The sequence below is a fragment of the Dipodomys merriami genome, unplaced genomic scaffold (assembly GCF_024711535.1).
Source record: "Dipodomys merriami isolate MVZ:Mamm:240054 unplaced genomic scaffold, mDipMer1.0.p SCAF_57, whole genome shotgun sequence".
Lineage (NCBI taxonomy): Eukaryota > Metazoa > Chordata > Mammalia > Rodentia > Heteromyidae > Dipodomys > Dipodomys merriami.
Window position 1 is genome coordinate 6,194,325 of NW_027206146.1, and position 17,349 is coordinate 6,211,673.

Here is a 17,349-nt window from a genome sequence, read left to right on the forward strand (position 1 = left end):
AGTCTTGGAAAAAATTATGTGAAGTGAAGTAAATAAATTGGCTTAACACATACCAAGATTAGATGTGAAAGTCCACAAATAGAGTTGAGGATTAAAACTTATCAACAAAGGCACTAGTGGGGCACTGAGAATTACAAAGAGGAAAGATAATAGTAAATAGACCTCAAAGCACATCCAATATCCAGTGGTATGTATCGGGGCTTATGGAGCATCAGCCAATGAGGAGAATGTGACATGCCCTATTCCAATGCAGATCACCTATCAATGATAAAGAAAATAATAAAAGAACTAACCAATGTGCAGTGACCTCCAGAGTAGACAGCTAAGACACTTTTGCTGAGGACATCTTTCCAGAAAGTGCAGTGGTGACAGCTGGACATGCATGGGCATACTCTCTACACAGCGCTGTCCTAGAGTATCACATTGTTTTTTGAAGTAGGAACACTGATCTTCTCCCTTGAGTGCCTTTGCCATGCTGTTTGTTCACAGTGAAGAGTCATGGAATTTGGAGGACCTAAGAATACATGCCATTGTCTATATGCTGCTTGGTCATTGGCTTTATCCTGCTTTATGATTGGCTGTATCTTTTGTTGACTGCATTCTGCTATGTCATTGGATTCATCCTTAATCATTGACTACATCCTAACCTGTCAGTGGCTGCATCCAGCTTCCTCATGGACTGTATCCTGATTTGTCACTGCCTGTGTCCTTTCTCATTGCCTGCATCCTACTGCCTCATTGATTTTTATCTGTTTTATATTAGCTATATCCTGAACTTCCAAGGAATCCAAAAGGTCTACTTTCAAAACCTATACAGAGATTTTGGCCAGAGAGGAAAAATTTAGGCAGCCTGCTTAAGAAAGCCCATTTGAGCACAGGTTGGAGACACCAGAGACAGAGTGGGTGTGGCTTTTCACTCATCTCCAGTGCAAACTGGATTACTAGGAGTGAAAATCCACATCCTGCTTCCACTGATCGCAGACGGTACAAAAACCCAGGAAAGTATGTATACATCCAAAAAAATCTTCATGCCACCTCACAGAACAGCGTCTGGAAAGTAGCTCTCCCCCAACACTCCAAAAGAACACCATCTTTGATACTGCAATAGAGCCTGCCAGAGCAGCTAGTAGATAAAGATAACTTTGGCCAGAGAAGCTGTAACTGTGGCATCATTTTTCAACAGGACAAAGGAATCTGATCAGTGATAGTAAGTTCCACCTAGGGGAAGGTTGCCCCGCCCAGGAGGAGGTAGCTCTTCCCAGGAAGGGACAACTTTGCCAGGGTTGGCAGAGAGGGTTGGCCCCGCCCCTTGACAGTGAACAAAGACATTCCAGTCATATAGCAGCTACCCTCAGAGCTTAGCCCCTGTAGGAATTAAAAATCCCAAAGTCTGTAGAATCTCACTGGATAGACTGCAAAACTGAGAGTGGCTCCAAGCTGGGCCAAAAAAGGGTCTTAAGAGCTAGACAAACTGGAAAAAGCCACTGATTCCAGACATGCCACAACCCCACCCACAGACAAGCTCACTTGCAGAGACTCCAACCTACAGAAACCAGCCACCTCCTTCCTGCAATCTGTGCAAAGCTGATCCCCTCTCCCACTGAGTTAGTCTGAGAGAAGGGACACAAGGAGTCCCAAGATTGCAAGGCAGAAGTTTTTTCTGTCTGCTCATATGGTTTTGAGAAAACAACTAATCCATAAGGAAAAACAATCAGTGCAAGGAAATCAAAGGCTACATCAAGAGATGGGGTAGCAGAAATAGGTGAGAGACAAATACATTGAACTATTGTTTTCTAAATGTAATTTTTATTTTTTCTTTTTTTATTTCATTTATATATTTTGTCCCATTTTTCTTCTTCATTGCTGTTTATTCCTACAGAGTCTATGGTGATTACTAGGCTTCCTCCTTAATTGTGTGTATACTTAATTGAGGGTATATTTTGAGCAAATATCTATTGCTCAATTGTATGATTTTTATTTATTTATTTATTTTTGGGTCCGGTCATGGGGCCTGAACTCTGGGCCTGGGCACTGTCCTTCAGCTCTTCAGCTCAAGGATAGCGCTCTACCACTTGAGCCACAGCACCACTTCCGGCTTTTTTCTTTTTGCTTATATGGTGTTGAGGAATCGAACCCAGGGCCTCAGCTTGCAAGGCAAGTGCTCTACCACTGAGCCACCTTCTCAGCTTAAATGTATCATTTTTAATTTTAGACTTTTTACTTTATACATATATACATTTTTTTTTCAGTTAAAGGGTAGGTTTATTTAGTAGACCTGCTGGGACCAGGCCAGGTTGGCAATCCTCATGGATGAGAAAGGCCTGGGATAGACCTAAGAGAGAGAGCTGGGAAAAGAAGTGGGAAAGAGCTGGGAAAGACATGGGAAAGAGAGAGAGCAGGGAAAGAGAGAGAGCTGGGAGAAAGAGCTCAGAGTGCTGGGGCAGGGCTGAGAAGGAAAACATAAATACATTTTCAAATATCTTTATTTCTTCCTTTGTTTTTTCTTATTGTTTTTCTTTCTCTGAATTTAGGTCTTAGCTTTCTTCTGTCTGTTCCTTTCCTTCACTACATCCCTCTACCCTTATTCTCTCCTCCTCAATTTTTCTTTATAAGTTTCAATCTTCTAATTCACCTCAAGTCATTTTCTTTTATTTCAGGTCATTTACTACTTATTCCTTTGCTTTAGTCCACTGATCCCTATTTGATTGCTGTTGATCTAGACTCTATCTGTATCCATTTTGACAGTGTCAAAGTGGAATATTGTGTCATCCTTTTGGTTCAGATTGCTTTAAAGCTCATGACAGATTTGTTCAAGATTTTAAATATATATATATATATACATATATATATATATATATGGTGTACACACACACACACACACACACACACACACACACACACACACACACATACACACACACATATACATGGAAGAACTATACCCTTCTCCTAACAAAGAAAAGGACAGGTCAATAGGATAATACCTATCTCCTATTTTGAACCTCTAAAATCTGTGCAAATACAGGGACTGGGTTTTTTAATTTTTGTCTTAAAAGTGTGTTTTGTGAAAGTTTTTTTTAATTAAATAAGGTTTTATTGTGATAATACTGTACAGAGGGGTTACAGTTACATGAGCAAGGTAATGAGTACATTTCTTATCAAGCATTGTTGCCTCCTCCTTTAAGTGAAAAGTTTTTGAAACGAATAGACTTGACTTATTTGACTTCATCTGCCTTGAAATTATGCTTTGTTTTCCATTTTTTCTTTGTTCTCATGGTCTGTGATGATAATTTCATGTAAGGAAACAGTCAAAGCTGGTCTGTGTATTTATGTATTTTGAGTTGCTGTGTGTATGTATGCACAAGTGACTGACATTAGACTGACATTACTGTAATAAAGAAATCCATTTTCCCAAAAAACAGTGTGTTTTGTGGTGGTACTGAAATTACTTTCATATCCTAAAAGGAATGATAGAGTTAAAATACCTGTCTATGATTGTTAACCCTTAAAGTTGTGCAGCTATAGGTTCTGGGTTGGTTGTTGTCTTAAAAATGTTTCCTGGTGGAGGGGGGCCCAAGATGGCGACGGGGCAGTAGGGAAACGCCACAGCTCTCCCCAACCAAAAAGAGAGTTCGAGTTCCAATGCTAATTTCCCCAAGAGACCGACAACAACAAAAAGAGGAACACTCAGAGAAAAACCGGAGGTGGAAAATAACAAAAAAAGAAAGAGAAGAAAAGAAGAATCAGAACAGAGAAGAATGAAGACCCCTCCGCCAACCTTTACTGGCCACGCGGCAGTGTGCCAAGCCGCTGGCCAGCCGGCTAGGTGGGGGCTGCCGGAGCCCCAGAGACACAGGGGGCCGCCTGCAGATCACCCGCCTGAGGTACCGGCTTGCAGAACAACTGATCGCCAGGAACAGAGAAACCTACAAGCCGGGAGTCTCCACGAGGATCCCACCCCCACCCCTCACTCCCCACCCGAGCAGAGAGGCTCCATCCCGCCAAAGCTGCCTGGCACCAGCAGCTCAACAAAGGGACCTGTCTGCAGATCACTGGCGCAGAGGATGCCTGAGGTTACCGGACCCGCCCAATAGCGATCGCAAGACCCGGCGGGGGCCGTCCGGGTCCCAGAGGCACAGGGGGCTGCCTGCAGATCACCCACGCCTGAGGCACCAGAGGCACCAGACCTGACCGATCGTGATCGCAACGACCCGGCGGGGCCACCCAGGTCCCAGAGGCACAGGGGGCTGCCTGCAGACCACCCGAGCAGAAGCCACCTAAGGCACCGGCATCAGACCCACCGGATCTCTACAACCCGCGAAGAAGCCGCCTGAGCATGGACTCTGTGGACCCGACAGCTTCCATAGAGGCAGAGACAGAAAAGAATCACACAGAGCCACCACCACCCAACCCAGCCCGCAATCACCCCAACTGAACTCGGATTGCAACAACAACTGACGATCTACACCACACAGAAACAACCAGCTCCAGGGTGAGTAGCCCACAGGGGAAGTGTATCCCTCAAGGGAGACCAGAGCTGGAGGGAATCCCCAGACACTGACCTAGACTCCCTACCCCAACACCCGGATCACAGGACCCACTAAAACTGGGAACTGTTCAAGAGCTCCACCAGCCCGTGGAGTACACCCTGCTGGCCAGGCCAGAGCAAGAGTGCCCCTGGAAGGGAGCCTAAATGCCCAAGCCAGGAACAGTGCCCCTGGGTCAAGACTACCAACAGTAGAAGAAATTTGAACTGTGTCCCCCAGGCAGCATAACCTAGGTGGTATACACATCAGCACAGGCCTAATGAGCGCGCTCCAGGCTGCATAACCTAGGTGGTATACACATCAGCACAGGCCTAACGAGCGCGCCCCAGGCGGGGCCGGAACCAGGCCTGGAGATCGGGTGCCTGAACACAACCAACTCCTCCCAACTGAAGTAAAAAGCTGAGCATACGCCTCAATAGAGGGGAGAAAAACAGGGAACAGCACTCCCCAGGAAGCACACCTGTGACAACAAAAGACCTGGAGTCTCAGGACAAGAGAAGCCCAAACCCCACCAAAACTCCACCCATATACCCTAGGCTGGGAATTGGGCAACACAGGCTGCCAGCACCTGATAGTAAGCAGGAGCTCAGGCGCATAAAGAGGCTCAGCAGTAGAGTGAGAGTCTTGGATGTATGAGGCCCTGGTTCTGATTCCTCAGCATCATAAAAGCAAAAAGGGTCAGAAGTGGTGCTGTGGCTCAAATGGTAGGGTGCCAGCCTTGAGCTGAAGAGCTGAGGGACAGCACCCAAACCTAGAGTTCAAGCCCACAACCAGCCCAAAACAAACAAACAAACAAAAACACACCAGGAGCCCATAGCAGACTCCAGTATTTGGTAGAGTGCATTGAGAGCATCTGATCTTCCCAAGAGCACCCGTAGGAGCAAACACAAGCAGTCTAGGCTGCTCAACCCTTCCAAAGGCGGGAATTGCCAGCAATCTACAGCAGAGAACTGAGAATCCTAAGTAGGTCAGAATAGCAGCTGGAAATAGGCTCCCAGCAGAACCTGGATCAGGCACAGACTCTCTCTACCAATACAGAATTAGCAACCAAGCAAAGACAGACACACCAAAACAAAATTGAAGAGCAGTCTCCTGAATCCCCATGCGAAAATCACAGAGAAAAATCACAAGGTTTACCACCACCCAGGACAGCAAGCTCACCTCAAAAGACAGCAGCCACTCAGGGGAGAGCCCCAGTGGGAGCAAAGCAGGAATGGAAGACAAAAGCTACATCCAAGGGTTGCTGGAGGCAATGACACAAGAAATAAAACGAGAAATGGATCAGAAATTGAAAGAGCTCAAGGATGAACTATCAAAAGAGATACAGGATATCAAACAAAAGTTGGATGCAAAAATAGAAGCTGCACAAACCTCAGTAAGAAGTGAGATAAACACCAAATTAGAGGTAATGCATAACTCATTGAGAGGTGAGATCAGTACTCTGAGAACCAACATTGAATCCATAAAGGGATCCATTTCCTCCATGCAAACCACAATAGAAGCTACGGTCAACAGAGTGAATGAAATGGAAGGTAGAGTGTCAGATACAGAAGACAGAATACACAAACTGGACCAAAAAGTGACAGATATGGAAAAATTACTCAAATTAAACCAAAGGGAAATTCAAGAGCAAGCAGATAATGCGAAGAAATTTAACCTTCGCATAATTGGAGTGGATGAAGGTGAGGAATTCCAGAGCAAGGGAATGCAACACCTATTTAATAAGATAATCAGCGAAAATTTCCCCCACCTCAAAAAAGACCATCTTACCTACATTACAAAAGCTTATAGAACACCAAACAAGCAAGATCCCAGGAGAAACACTTCTAGACACATTATAGTAAAAATGATAGATCTGAATAATAAGGAAACAATCCTGCATGCAGCAAAAATGAAGAAGGAGCTATACTACAATGGGAAAAAAATTAGAATCACTGCAGATCTCTCCACACAAACAATGAATGCAAGAAAAGCCTGGGAAAGCACCATATGAGCCCTGAAAGCCAATAACTGCCAACCCAGACTGATACATCCGGCAAAGATAGCATTCACATTTGATGGAGAACTGAAAACTTTTAATAGCAAAGAAAAACTAAATGAATATATAAACATTAAGCCAGCATTACAAAGAATTCTAAGAGGGGGGACACAACCTGAAGAAAGCAACCAGGAACTAGGACCTGCCCCAAACAGGCATTACTCAAAGTCTAACTGAGCAAGCACAGGAGGAAAGGAAAGAAGAAAAACTTAGGAAAATGGAATGGCAAGAACAACAATGCATCTCTCTATACTTTCTCTTAATATAAATGGGCTGAATTCGCCAATTAAAAGAAAACAAACTGAGGACTGGATCAGAAAACAAAACCCATCCATCTGTTGCCTTCAGGAGACCCACCTCTCAGCCAAACATACAAACAAACTCAGAGTGAAGGGGTGGAAAAGGATCTACCAATCAAATACCCCCAGTAAGAAAGCAGGCGTAGCTATCCTGATATCTGAAAAAATAAACTTTTCATTAAAATCAATACAGAAAGACAAGGACGGACACTACATTTTAATATAGGGAACAATCCAAGAAGAGGATATAACCATCATCAACATATATGTCCCAAATATTGGTGCACCCAGATACGTTAAACAAATGCTCTCAAACTTACAGAATAAAATAGATCCCAATACGATAATACTAGGAGACTTTAACACACCACTCTCACCAAAGGACAGGTCTACCAACCAGACAATTGGCAAAGAAGCTACCGAATTAAGTGAAGCCATACTTCAAGCGGAATTAACTGACATCTACCGAGTATTTCACCCTAAAACAACAGAGTACACATTCTTCTCAGCAGCTCATGGAACTTTCTCCAAAATAGACCATATCATAGTTCATGCAAGGAACTTAAGCAAGTACAAAGGGATCGACATAATCCCCTGTATCCTATCTGACCACAGTGGAATCAAGCTAGCTCTCAATAACAAAGCATACCTCAGAAATTTCTCTAATACATGGAAATTGAACAGCACACTCCTTACCAATGCCTGGGTAATGGAAGAGATCAGAGAAGAAATAAAGCATTTCCTAGAACTCAATAAAAATGAAAACACCTCACAAAGAAACTTGTGGGACACAGCAAAAGCAGTCCTGAGGGGCAAATTTATTGCCCTCAGTGCCCACATCAAGAGAATGGAGACAGACCAGCTAAATAATCTCATGTTGCAATTAAAACAGCTGGAAAAACAAGAAAAAATGGGACCTAAAGTTACTAGACGAAGCCAGATAACCAAATTAAGAGCAGAGATTAACCAATTAGAAAATCAGAAAATTTAGACAAAATTAACCAAACAAAAAGCTGGTTCTTTGAAAAAATAAACAAAATTGATGGTCCATTGGCTAGATTAATTAAAAAAAGAAGAGAGGAAACCCATATTAATAGGATTAGGGATGCCACAGGAAACAGCACAACACGTACCCAAGATATCCAAACAATTCTGACAGACTAATTTCAAAAGCTATACTCTCAAAAGGAAGAAAATCTGGCAGAAATGGATGTATTTTTAGAGAAATACAAGTTGCCCAAACTGAGCAAAGAAGAAGTTAACCAATTAAATAAGCCAATATCCTGTAACGAGATACAGGAAGCTATCAAAAGTCTTCCAACAAAAAAAAGCCCAGGACCAGATGGATTCACAGCAGAATTCTATAAGACCTTTAAACAAGAACTAATACCCATACTCCTCAAGCTCTTCAGAGAAACAGAGAAGGAGGGAGCTATCCCAAACTCATTCTACGAAGCCAATATCACACTCATCCCCAAACCAGGCAAAGACCCAACCAAAAAGGAGAATTACAGGCCAATTTCCTTGATGAACACAGATGCAAAGATCCTTAACAAGATTCTAGCTAACAGAATCCAGAAACACATTAAAAAAATTATACATTATGACCAAGTAGGCTTCATCCCAGAGACACAGGGATGGTTTAACATATGTAAGTCAATAAATGTAATCCAACATAGAAACAGAGCCAAGGTCACGAATCACATGATTATTGCCACAGATGAAAGAAAAGGCCTTTGATAAAATTCAACATTCATTCATGCTAAAAGCTCTGGAGAAAATAGGAATAGAAGGAACATTTCTAAAAACAATAAAAGCCGTTTATGACAGACCAATAGCCAATATTATACTTAATGGGGAAAAGCTACAACCAATTCTCCTAAAATCAGGAACAAGGCAAGGATGCCCACTGTCTCCACTCCTCTTCAATATAGTCCTGGAACCCTTAGCCAGGGCAAGAAGGCAAGAAAAAGACATTAAAGGGATCCGCATAGGGAAAGAAGAAGTTAAAGTATCCCTTTTTGCCGACGACATGATACTATACCTTCACGATCCCAAAAACTCCATCCCCAAACTCTTAGAAATCATAAATCACTTCAGCAAAATAGCAGGATACAAAATAAACCCACAAAAATCATTTGCCTTCCTTACACTGACAATGTACAAGAAGAGAGGGAAATAAAGGGAGCAACCCCATTCACAATAACCTCCCAAAAAATAAAATATTTAGGAATTAACCTAACCAAAGATGTAAAAGAACTATTTAATGAGAACTATAAAAAGTTAAAGAAAGAAATTGCAGAAGACACTAGGAAATGGAAAGACCTCCCATGCTCCTGGATAGGCCGACTTATTATAGTAAAGATGGTAATACTTCCAAAACTAATATACAAATTCAATGCAATACATCACTGAAATACAGAAAACAGTCCAAAAATTCATATGGAACAACAAAAGACCTAGAATAGCCAAAACAATTCTAGGGGATAAAGACAATATGGGAGGGCTATCCATGCCGAACTTCAAACTATACTGCAGAGCTATAATAAGAAAGACAGCATGGTACTGGCACAAAAACAGACCCGAAGACCAATGGAACAGAACAGAAGACCCAGAAATAAATCCACAAGCCTACAGACAGCTGATATTCAATAAAGGAGCCAAAGACATACAATGGAAGAAACACAGCCTCTTCAACCACTGGTGCTGGGAAAACTGGGCAGCCACATGCAGAAAACTAAAAGTGGACCCCAGCCTATCACCATGCACCAACATCAACTCAAAATGGATTAAAGACCTTAACATTAAACCTGAATCTCTGAAACTACTGCAGGACAGAGTAGGAGAGACACTTGAACTAATAGGCACAGGAAGGAACTTCCTGAACAAAGTCCCAGGGTCACAACAAGTTGGAGAGAGACTCGACAAATGGGACTACCTTAAAATAAAAAGCTTCTGCACAGCTAAATCTATCTCAACTAAGCTAGAAAGACAACCAACTAATTGGGAAAAAATATTTACCAGCAATATATCAGACAAGGGGTTAACATCCTGTATATACAGGGAGCTCAAGAAACTAATCCCTCCCAAACCTAACAAACCAATTACTAAATTGACAAGGGAACTAAAGAGGAACTTCTCAAATGAAGAAATAAAAATGGCAAAGAAACACATGAGGAAATGTTCATCATCCCTGGTGGTGAAGGAAATGCAAATAAAGGCAACCTTGAGATACCACCTTATCCCAGTCAGAATGTCCCACATCCACAAATCAGCCAACGACAAATGCTGGAGGGGATGTGGAGAAAGAGGAACCCTATTACACTGCTGGTGGGAATGTACACTTATACAACCACTTTGGAAAGCAGTCTGGAGGGTCCTTAGGAAGCTAAAGATTGACCTCCTTTATGACCCAGTCATACCACTTCTAGGCATCTACGCTGAACAATAGGAACCAATCTACAAGGACACGTGCACCTCCATTTTTATTGCAGCACTGTTGACAATAGCTAGGATATGGAAACAACCCAGATGCCCCACCACAGATGAATAGATCCAAAAATTGTGGTATCTATACACAATGGAATATTATGCAGCTATTAGAAATGACAAAATAATGGCATTTGCAGGGAAATGGATGGAGCTAGAAGGAATCATGTTGAGCGAGGTCAGCCAAGAGCAAAGAGACAAATGGTACATGGTCTCCCTGATAAATGGATGCTAAATCTAAAATGTTAGGTGGTACGACAAAATTAACAGGATTTAAGAAACAAAGAATTCCCAGTCATCTGGTCGAACCACTACTAAATGTCCCCATGTTGCTGATTACATGTATGGTGTATAACATGTGAGCACCGTTATATATTACAGACTGTGATAGACAATTTGCTCCAGGAAAGTTGGAATGAACTTGTGACTTTAAATGAACATCATTATTCCACAATACTGTGAAAATCTGGAAATTATGTAATCACTTAATCACAATTAAAAAAAAAAAAGAACCTTGAGGAAGGGAGGGAGGGGGGAATCGTAGGGGGAAAACAAAAAAAAAATGTTTCCTGGTATGGTACTGGATTTGCTCTCATTTCTAAAGGGACAGAACTAGCCATAGAAACACAAGAAAAATGGCAAGTCCAGGAACCTCAACTCCTACTCAAAACAAATAGGCAACAGAGCAATCAATGAAAAACCTAGAGGACTGTTCTCAAGCTCTATAAACACTACTTGTAAACATTCTGAATGAAAAGACTGAAAGCCTGCATGAGGCTATACTTGAGCATGATGAGGCTAACCAAAGATTAATAGAGGAATTCATGGAATCCACAAACAAAAAGCTGTATTAATTCCAACCAAAGGGGCTGGGAAGGTGGCTCAGTGATAGGGTACTTGTGTAGCATGCATGAGGCCCTGAGTTCGATCCTCAGCACCGCATAAGCAAAAAGAAAAAAGCTGGAAGTGGTGCTGTGGCTCAAGTGGTAGAGTGCTAACCTTGAGATGAAGAGCTGAGGGACTGTGTCCAGCCCAGAGTTTAGGCCCCATGACCAGCAAAAAAAACAAAAACAAAAACAAAAAAACAACCAAAAGACAAAACATAATTCCAACCAAAGGAAAGGAAGTGCAATGAAAAATACATCAGATTCATTTCAGAATCATAGCAGAGAAATTCCTGAACATCCAAATAATATGTCCACTCCGATACAAGCAGCCTTTAGAACCCTAAACAGACAAAACCAGAATGGGACATCCCACCACCACACTGTGATCTGCACAGGATTTATAAAGACCAAGCTTAAGCTGGGGCTTGAACTCAGGGCCTGGGTACTGTCCCTAAGCTTCTTTTGCTCAAGGCTAGTGCTCTACCACTTGAGCCACAGTGCCACTTCTGGCTTTTTCTGTGTATGTGGTACTGAGGAATCAAACCCAGGGCTTCATGCATGCAAGTCAAGCACTGTACTACTAAGCCCCTTTCCCAGCCAGCATAGAGCCTTATAAACAGGAAATAGCAATGGAAATACACTTCAAATTAGGCCCAATGTCCAGTGGATTCTAGGTTTGCAGTGCATCAGCCAATGAATAAGCATGTCACATACCAAGTTGGAGTCCTGGTCTCTGAGCAAAAAAAGGAAAAAGAACTAACCAATGTGCAATGGCCTCTAAAGTAGAGAAGTAGGCCCAGTCTCTTAGGACACTCTCCAGAAAGTTCCATGGTTACAGCTGTATACCCAGAGCCATAGACTCTCCCCAGTGCTATCCAATTTGTTGCCTGAATCCTGATCACTGATGTTCTCCATTGTGTTCTAGTGCCATGCTGCTTGTTACAGTGTAGAATCATGGAGGCTGTAGGATCTAAATACAGGTGTCAGGGCCTATATCTTTCTTTGTCCTTGGCTGAACCCTTTCTCATTGGCTGCATCCTGCTTTGTAATTGGCTGTATCCTGCTCCCTCATTGGCTGTCTACTGACTTGTCATTGACTAGATCCTGCTTCTTCGTTGGCTGACAGGCCAGAAAATACATTCTTTATCCCAACAATTATATTTTAAGCAATAAAATCCCCAAAAAACTTTGATGGAAACACACTTTTACTCACACACACACACACAGAAAGGCACGTTCAGGAAGACTTCAAAACCTCAATGTTTTTTTTTTTTTTTTAAATTTAAAATTTTTTTAATATTATTTTATTTTATTTGAGAACATACTGTACAGAGGGGCTACAATTACATGGGCAGGATAATGCATACATTTCTTACCAAGCATTGCAGCCTCCTCCTTTGTTTACCCTTCACCTCCCTTCCCAGCCTCCCCCTCCCCCACCCAATTATACCCCCCTCCCCCCCCCACGACTTTGTAAAGCTGGTTTTGACATGACATTTTGTACTTCTCATTGTTGCAACAGGTCCACCTGAATCCTTAAACGACTTGTTTGTCCCCATCTTCTCCACATGTTATACTGACATCAAATAAAGTGAAAGCGGGGGTTACACTGTGGGGGAGGGACAAACAAAGCAACAAAGAAATAATCTTATAAATGCGTTAGAAACATGCATGAAAGAAACAAAAACATTTAAATACATATTTAAGGGTTCATTTTCCTAACATCACATTATCTGACCTTTTCCGCTCGACTCATACCTATACTAGATATTGCAAATAAGGGAAACCATGGGACCTATGTTTCTTCGGGCCTGGCTTACTTCACTTAATATAATTTTTTCCAAGTTTTTCCATTTCCTAACAAATCGGGCAATGTCATTCTTTCTGATGGAGGCATAGAATTCCATTGTGTATATATACCACATTTTCTTCATCCATTCATCTACTGAGGGGCATCTGGGTTGGTTCCATATCTTAGCTATGGTAAATAATGCTGCAATAAACATAGTTGTGCTGGTAGCTTTAGTGTGGTCTTGTTAGTAAACATTTGTGTAAATGCCCAAGAGTGGGATTGCTGGATCATAGGGGAGATCTATGTGAAGTCTTTTGAGGAACCTCCATACTGCTTTCCAAAGTGGTTGAACAAGTTTACATTCCCACCAACAATGAAGTAAGGTTCCTTTCTGTCCACATCCCCTCCAGCATCTGTTGTTGTTAGAGTTCTTGATTTTTGCTGTTCTAACTGGGGTGAGGTGATATCTCAATGTTGTTTTGACTTGCATTTCTTTTATGGCTAGGGAGGTTGAGCATTTCTTTATGTGTCTATTGGTCATCCTTCTTTCTTCTTCAGAGAAGCTTCTCTTTAAGTCTTTTGCCCACTTATTTATTGGGCAGTTGTTTCTTTGAGGATTTGTTGTTGGGTGGTTTAATTTTTTGAGTTCCAAGTATATTTTAGATATGAGACCCTTGTCCGTTGTATGGCTAGTAAAGATCTTCTCCCAATCGGTGGGCTTTCTATTGATCTTGCTAGCTATGTCATTTGCCCTGCAGAAGCTCTGCAGCCTTAAAACCTCAATGTTTTAAAATTACAGCATATCTGAATTTGAGTAACTTGTCTAGTGCTCAATCCCCACAGCTCCACTCTAGGTCCTCCTTTGGTGTTCAATTAGATATTATAGTCTCATGGACGTTCCTGCCTGGGCTAGCTTTGAACCTGTATCCTCAGATGTTAGCATCCTGAATAGTAGAATGACAGGCCTGAGACACTGGCTCCTTGCCTCTGTGGTGTTTCTATCATCCTACAAACAGCAAGGATGAGGTGAGCAGAGTTGGATTGCCACCATGGTCTTGTCTTCACTTCCTATTAAAATGGATCATTCTTGGTATAACATAAGTGAATGAAACATCGTGAAACCATTCTGTTATTCTTCATGAGTAAGAACGGGCATAGAGTGGGGTAGCTGAAGGACAACATCAGAAGCACACCCTTGGATTTGTTCAGTTTCTCCAGCGTCCACAAGGAATACATAGTTACGATGTTGTGGGAGCAATAGAAGAACATGAAGCAGCTGACCAGCAGCAGAATGGTGTGGGTGGCTGTGTTCTCGGGCGCGGGCTGGGAGGCAAGGATGGCACTGTGGAGGTGCTGGACTCTGCGGCGGTGTCGGTAGAGGAGCCTCACCATGTAGAGGCTGGGGGCCACCATGAGGACCACGAACAGAGCATCTAGCAGCACAAAAGAGCCGATTATGGGCATTGGGGTGGTCCTTATGAAGTTCGTTTGACAGTAGGGATGAGAATATCCCAGGCTCATGATGGTGGAATTGCAATTGGATTGCACAGTTGTGATGATTTCGAAATACATGATGGGATTCAAGATCCATAAGGAAAGCAGCGAAAGAAGGATGCAGGTGGAGGGTCGACTTTTCAGCCAAGCCAACTGGGCAGTGGTGCGGCTGATAGTGAGGGCCTGGAAAGCACTCATGAAGGTGGTAGTGCTGGTGGACAGTCCCCGAGTGACCCTGAACAGGAACAGCATCGCTTTACACATGGCATCATCCCAGAAACACAGGACTCCATACAAGGAGACGATGTAGGGCATGGACTCAAAAATGATGGTCAAGGCGTTGACCAGGGTCAGGTGCATGAAAACTATGGCAATGGGCTTCCGGAGCCGAGGTTTGCACACGGAGCTGTACGCGTACAGCAGGAAGAGGATACAGTTCCCTAGGACTCCCAGACACACCTTAGACACAAAGAGGAGCCTGAACACAGTGTCACCTGGGGTAGCTGTCATTGTGTGTGTGTGAGTGTGTGTGTGTGTGTGTGTGTGTGTGTGTGTGTGTGAGAGAGAGAGAGAGAGAGAGAGAGAGAGAGAGAGAGAGAGAGAGAGAGAGAGAGAGAGAGAGAGAGAGAGAAAGAGATTGTGTGTATGTGTGTTTTGCTGAGAATCAAAGCAAGAGTGCTGCCCAGCCAAGAAGGTGAGAAAGCTCTAGACAACACTGTGATTCCCTCAGGCTGGAATCTTCATGGTGCTCCATTTCTTTATCAGGTAAGCCAGGCTTAGAATGAATGCCGAAAGGTAGAGTGTTAAACAATGATTTTAAAATAGTTTCTTTTTTTGGGGAGTGGGTCATACCGCTTATGAAATTGGAACTCAGGGCCCAGGTACTGTTCCTGAGCTTTTTTACTCAAAACTGCTGCTATTCCAGTTGAACCACAGCTCCATTTCTGGCTTGTTGGTAGATCACTGGAGATCAGAGACTCAAGAACTCCCCTTTCTGGTTTGACTTTGAACCTGGATCCTCAGATCTTTGCCTCTTGAACACTTGGGCTTACAGGCATGAGCCACCATTTTAAGTGGAGTCTGGGAAAAATGTTCCACTTGCCATTTCTGGAGGGTTGGAAGTGTTCTGACCTCGGTATTTCAGACATGAATGTGCTGTGACCTTTGAATCTGGCATGTAGGGCCTGGAAGGACCTGGGGAGACACATGTTAGAATCAGGAGGGAATTCAAGGGCACCACACTGGGCTGGGGTGTTAGGAAGGATGATCACTGGCTGACTCTTTCTGTGGTCCCTGTGGACTATACAAAGAGGGCCGGGAGCCCGTGCATCTGATTGGCTTCACTTTTTGTAAAATCTTCATTTTTGAACACCTGTTGCACAAATAGCACATCCATGTAAAATCCCTGTGGGGATGGCTACAACATGACTTTTGTTTTCTGGTTAGTCATGGGATGAACTCTGGGCCTGGGCACTGTCTCCACTCATCAGCTCAAGGCAAACACTCTACCGCTTGAGCCACAGAGCCACTTCTGGTTTTCTGTGGTTCATTGGAGATGAAAGTCTCATGGACTTTCCTGCCAGGGTTGGCTTTGAACCTCAATCCTTAGATCTCAGCCTCCTGAATAGCTAGGATTACAGGTGTGAGCCACCGGTACACAGCACAATATTACTTTTTTCATGGTGTATAGAAATACTAGAAGGTAAATATCTAACCAATATTGTCTATACATTTTTTTCTGTCAGTCCTGGGGTTTGATCTCAGGGTCTGGGTGTTTTCCCTGAGCTTTTCAGCTCAAGGCAAGCACTCTACCGCTTGAGCCACAGCACAACCACTGGTTTTGTAGTGGTTTCTTGGATATAAGAGTCTCTTGGACTTTTCTGCCTAGGTTGGCTTTGAACCGTGACCCTCAGATCTCAGCCTTCTGAATAGCTGGAATTACAGGCGTGAGCCACCAGTGCCTGGCTTATTTTCTGTACATTTGAGAGTTTTCCCCCTGTATCATTCTCACTCATTACTGTTCTTGGGTTTTCTCTCACATCACAGAGAATCCTTTGTTCCTTAATTAACTTGCACTGAATTAAATTAGTATCCTATTTTTCCTGACTAAGTCTGTAAGAACATTTTCAACCCATTCTCCTGAACAATCTCCTGCACAACAAAGTTTCACTCTGGCCCTCTTTGCTGCTGCATGGAAGTATTCTCACCGTTTCCTGGCCAGAAGCAACAGCCAAATTGTTGAGCATGACAACTCTGTGTGTTGCCCTCCTCAGCATCCATTGTGCCTTCCAGAGACAGTTTAACTTTTATGAATTAGAATTCTTAGGAATTGTGATATTGGCTATGGTTCACAATTGTTCATCATGTTCTCATATTGTAATATGTGTTATCTTTTCTTATGTAATCAGGATCTTTCCAGATTTTCTTTTTCTACGTGTGTTGGTCGTGGGTCTTGATTCTGGGTCTGAGTATGGTCCCTGAAAATTTTTCCTCAAGACCGGTACTCTATGACTTGAGCTACAGCTTTGTGTCTGGCTTTTTGGTGCATAATTGGTGATCAGTGTATCATGGACTATCTTGGGTAGGCTGGCTTTGAACTGTTATTCTGAGATCTCAGTTTCCTGAGTAGCTAGGATTACAGGCGTAAACCACACACACCCAAATCATCTTTTAACAAGTGCTTTCCTTTTTTCTTCTGCTAGCTCTAAATTTTTCAATTTAATTAGCATGACCTCTATAACTTTCTTTCTTTCTTTCTTTCTTTTTTTTTTTTAGGTCCTGTCGTGGGGTCTGAACTCTGGGC

General features: G+C 42.8%; 1 protein-coding gene across 1 annotated transcript; it reads right to left on the reverse strand.

The window, feature by feature from the left end:
- Positions 1-14,123: 14,123 nt before the first annotated feature.
- Positions 14,124-15,056, reverse strand: LOC138812467 (vomeronasal type-1 receptor 90-like). Its single transcript, XM_070000406.1, has one exon. The coding sequence runs from the start codon at positions 15,054-15,056 to the stop codon at positions 14,124-14,126; it is 933 nt and encodes a 310-aa protein (XP_069856507.1).
- Positions 15,057-17,349: the final 2,293 nt, after the last annotated feature.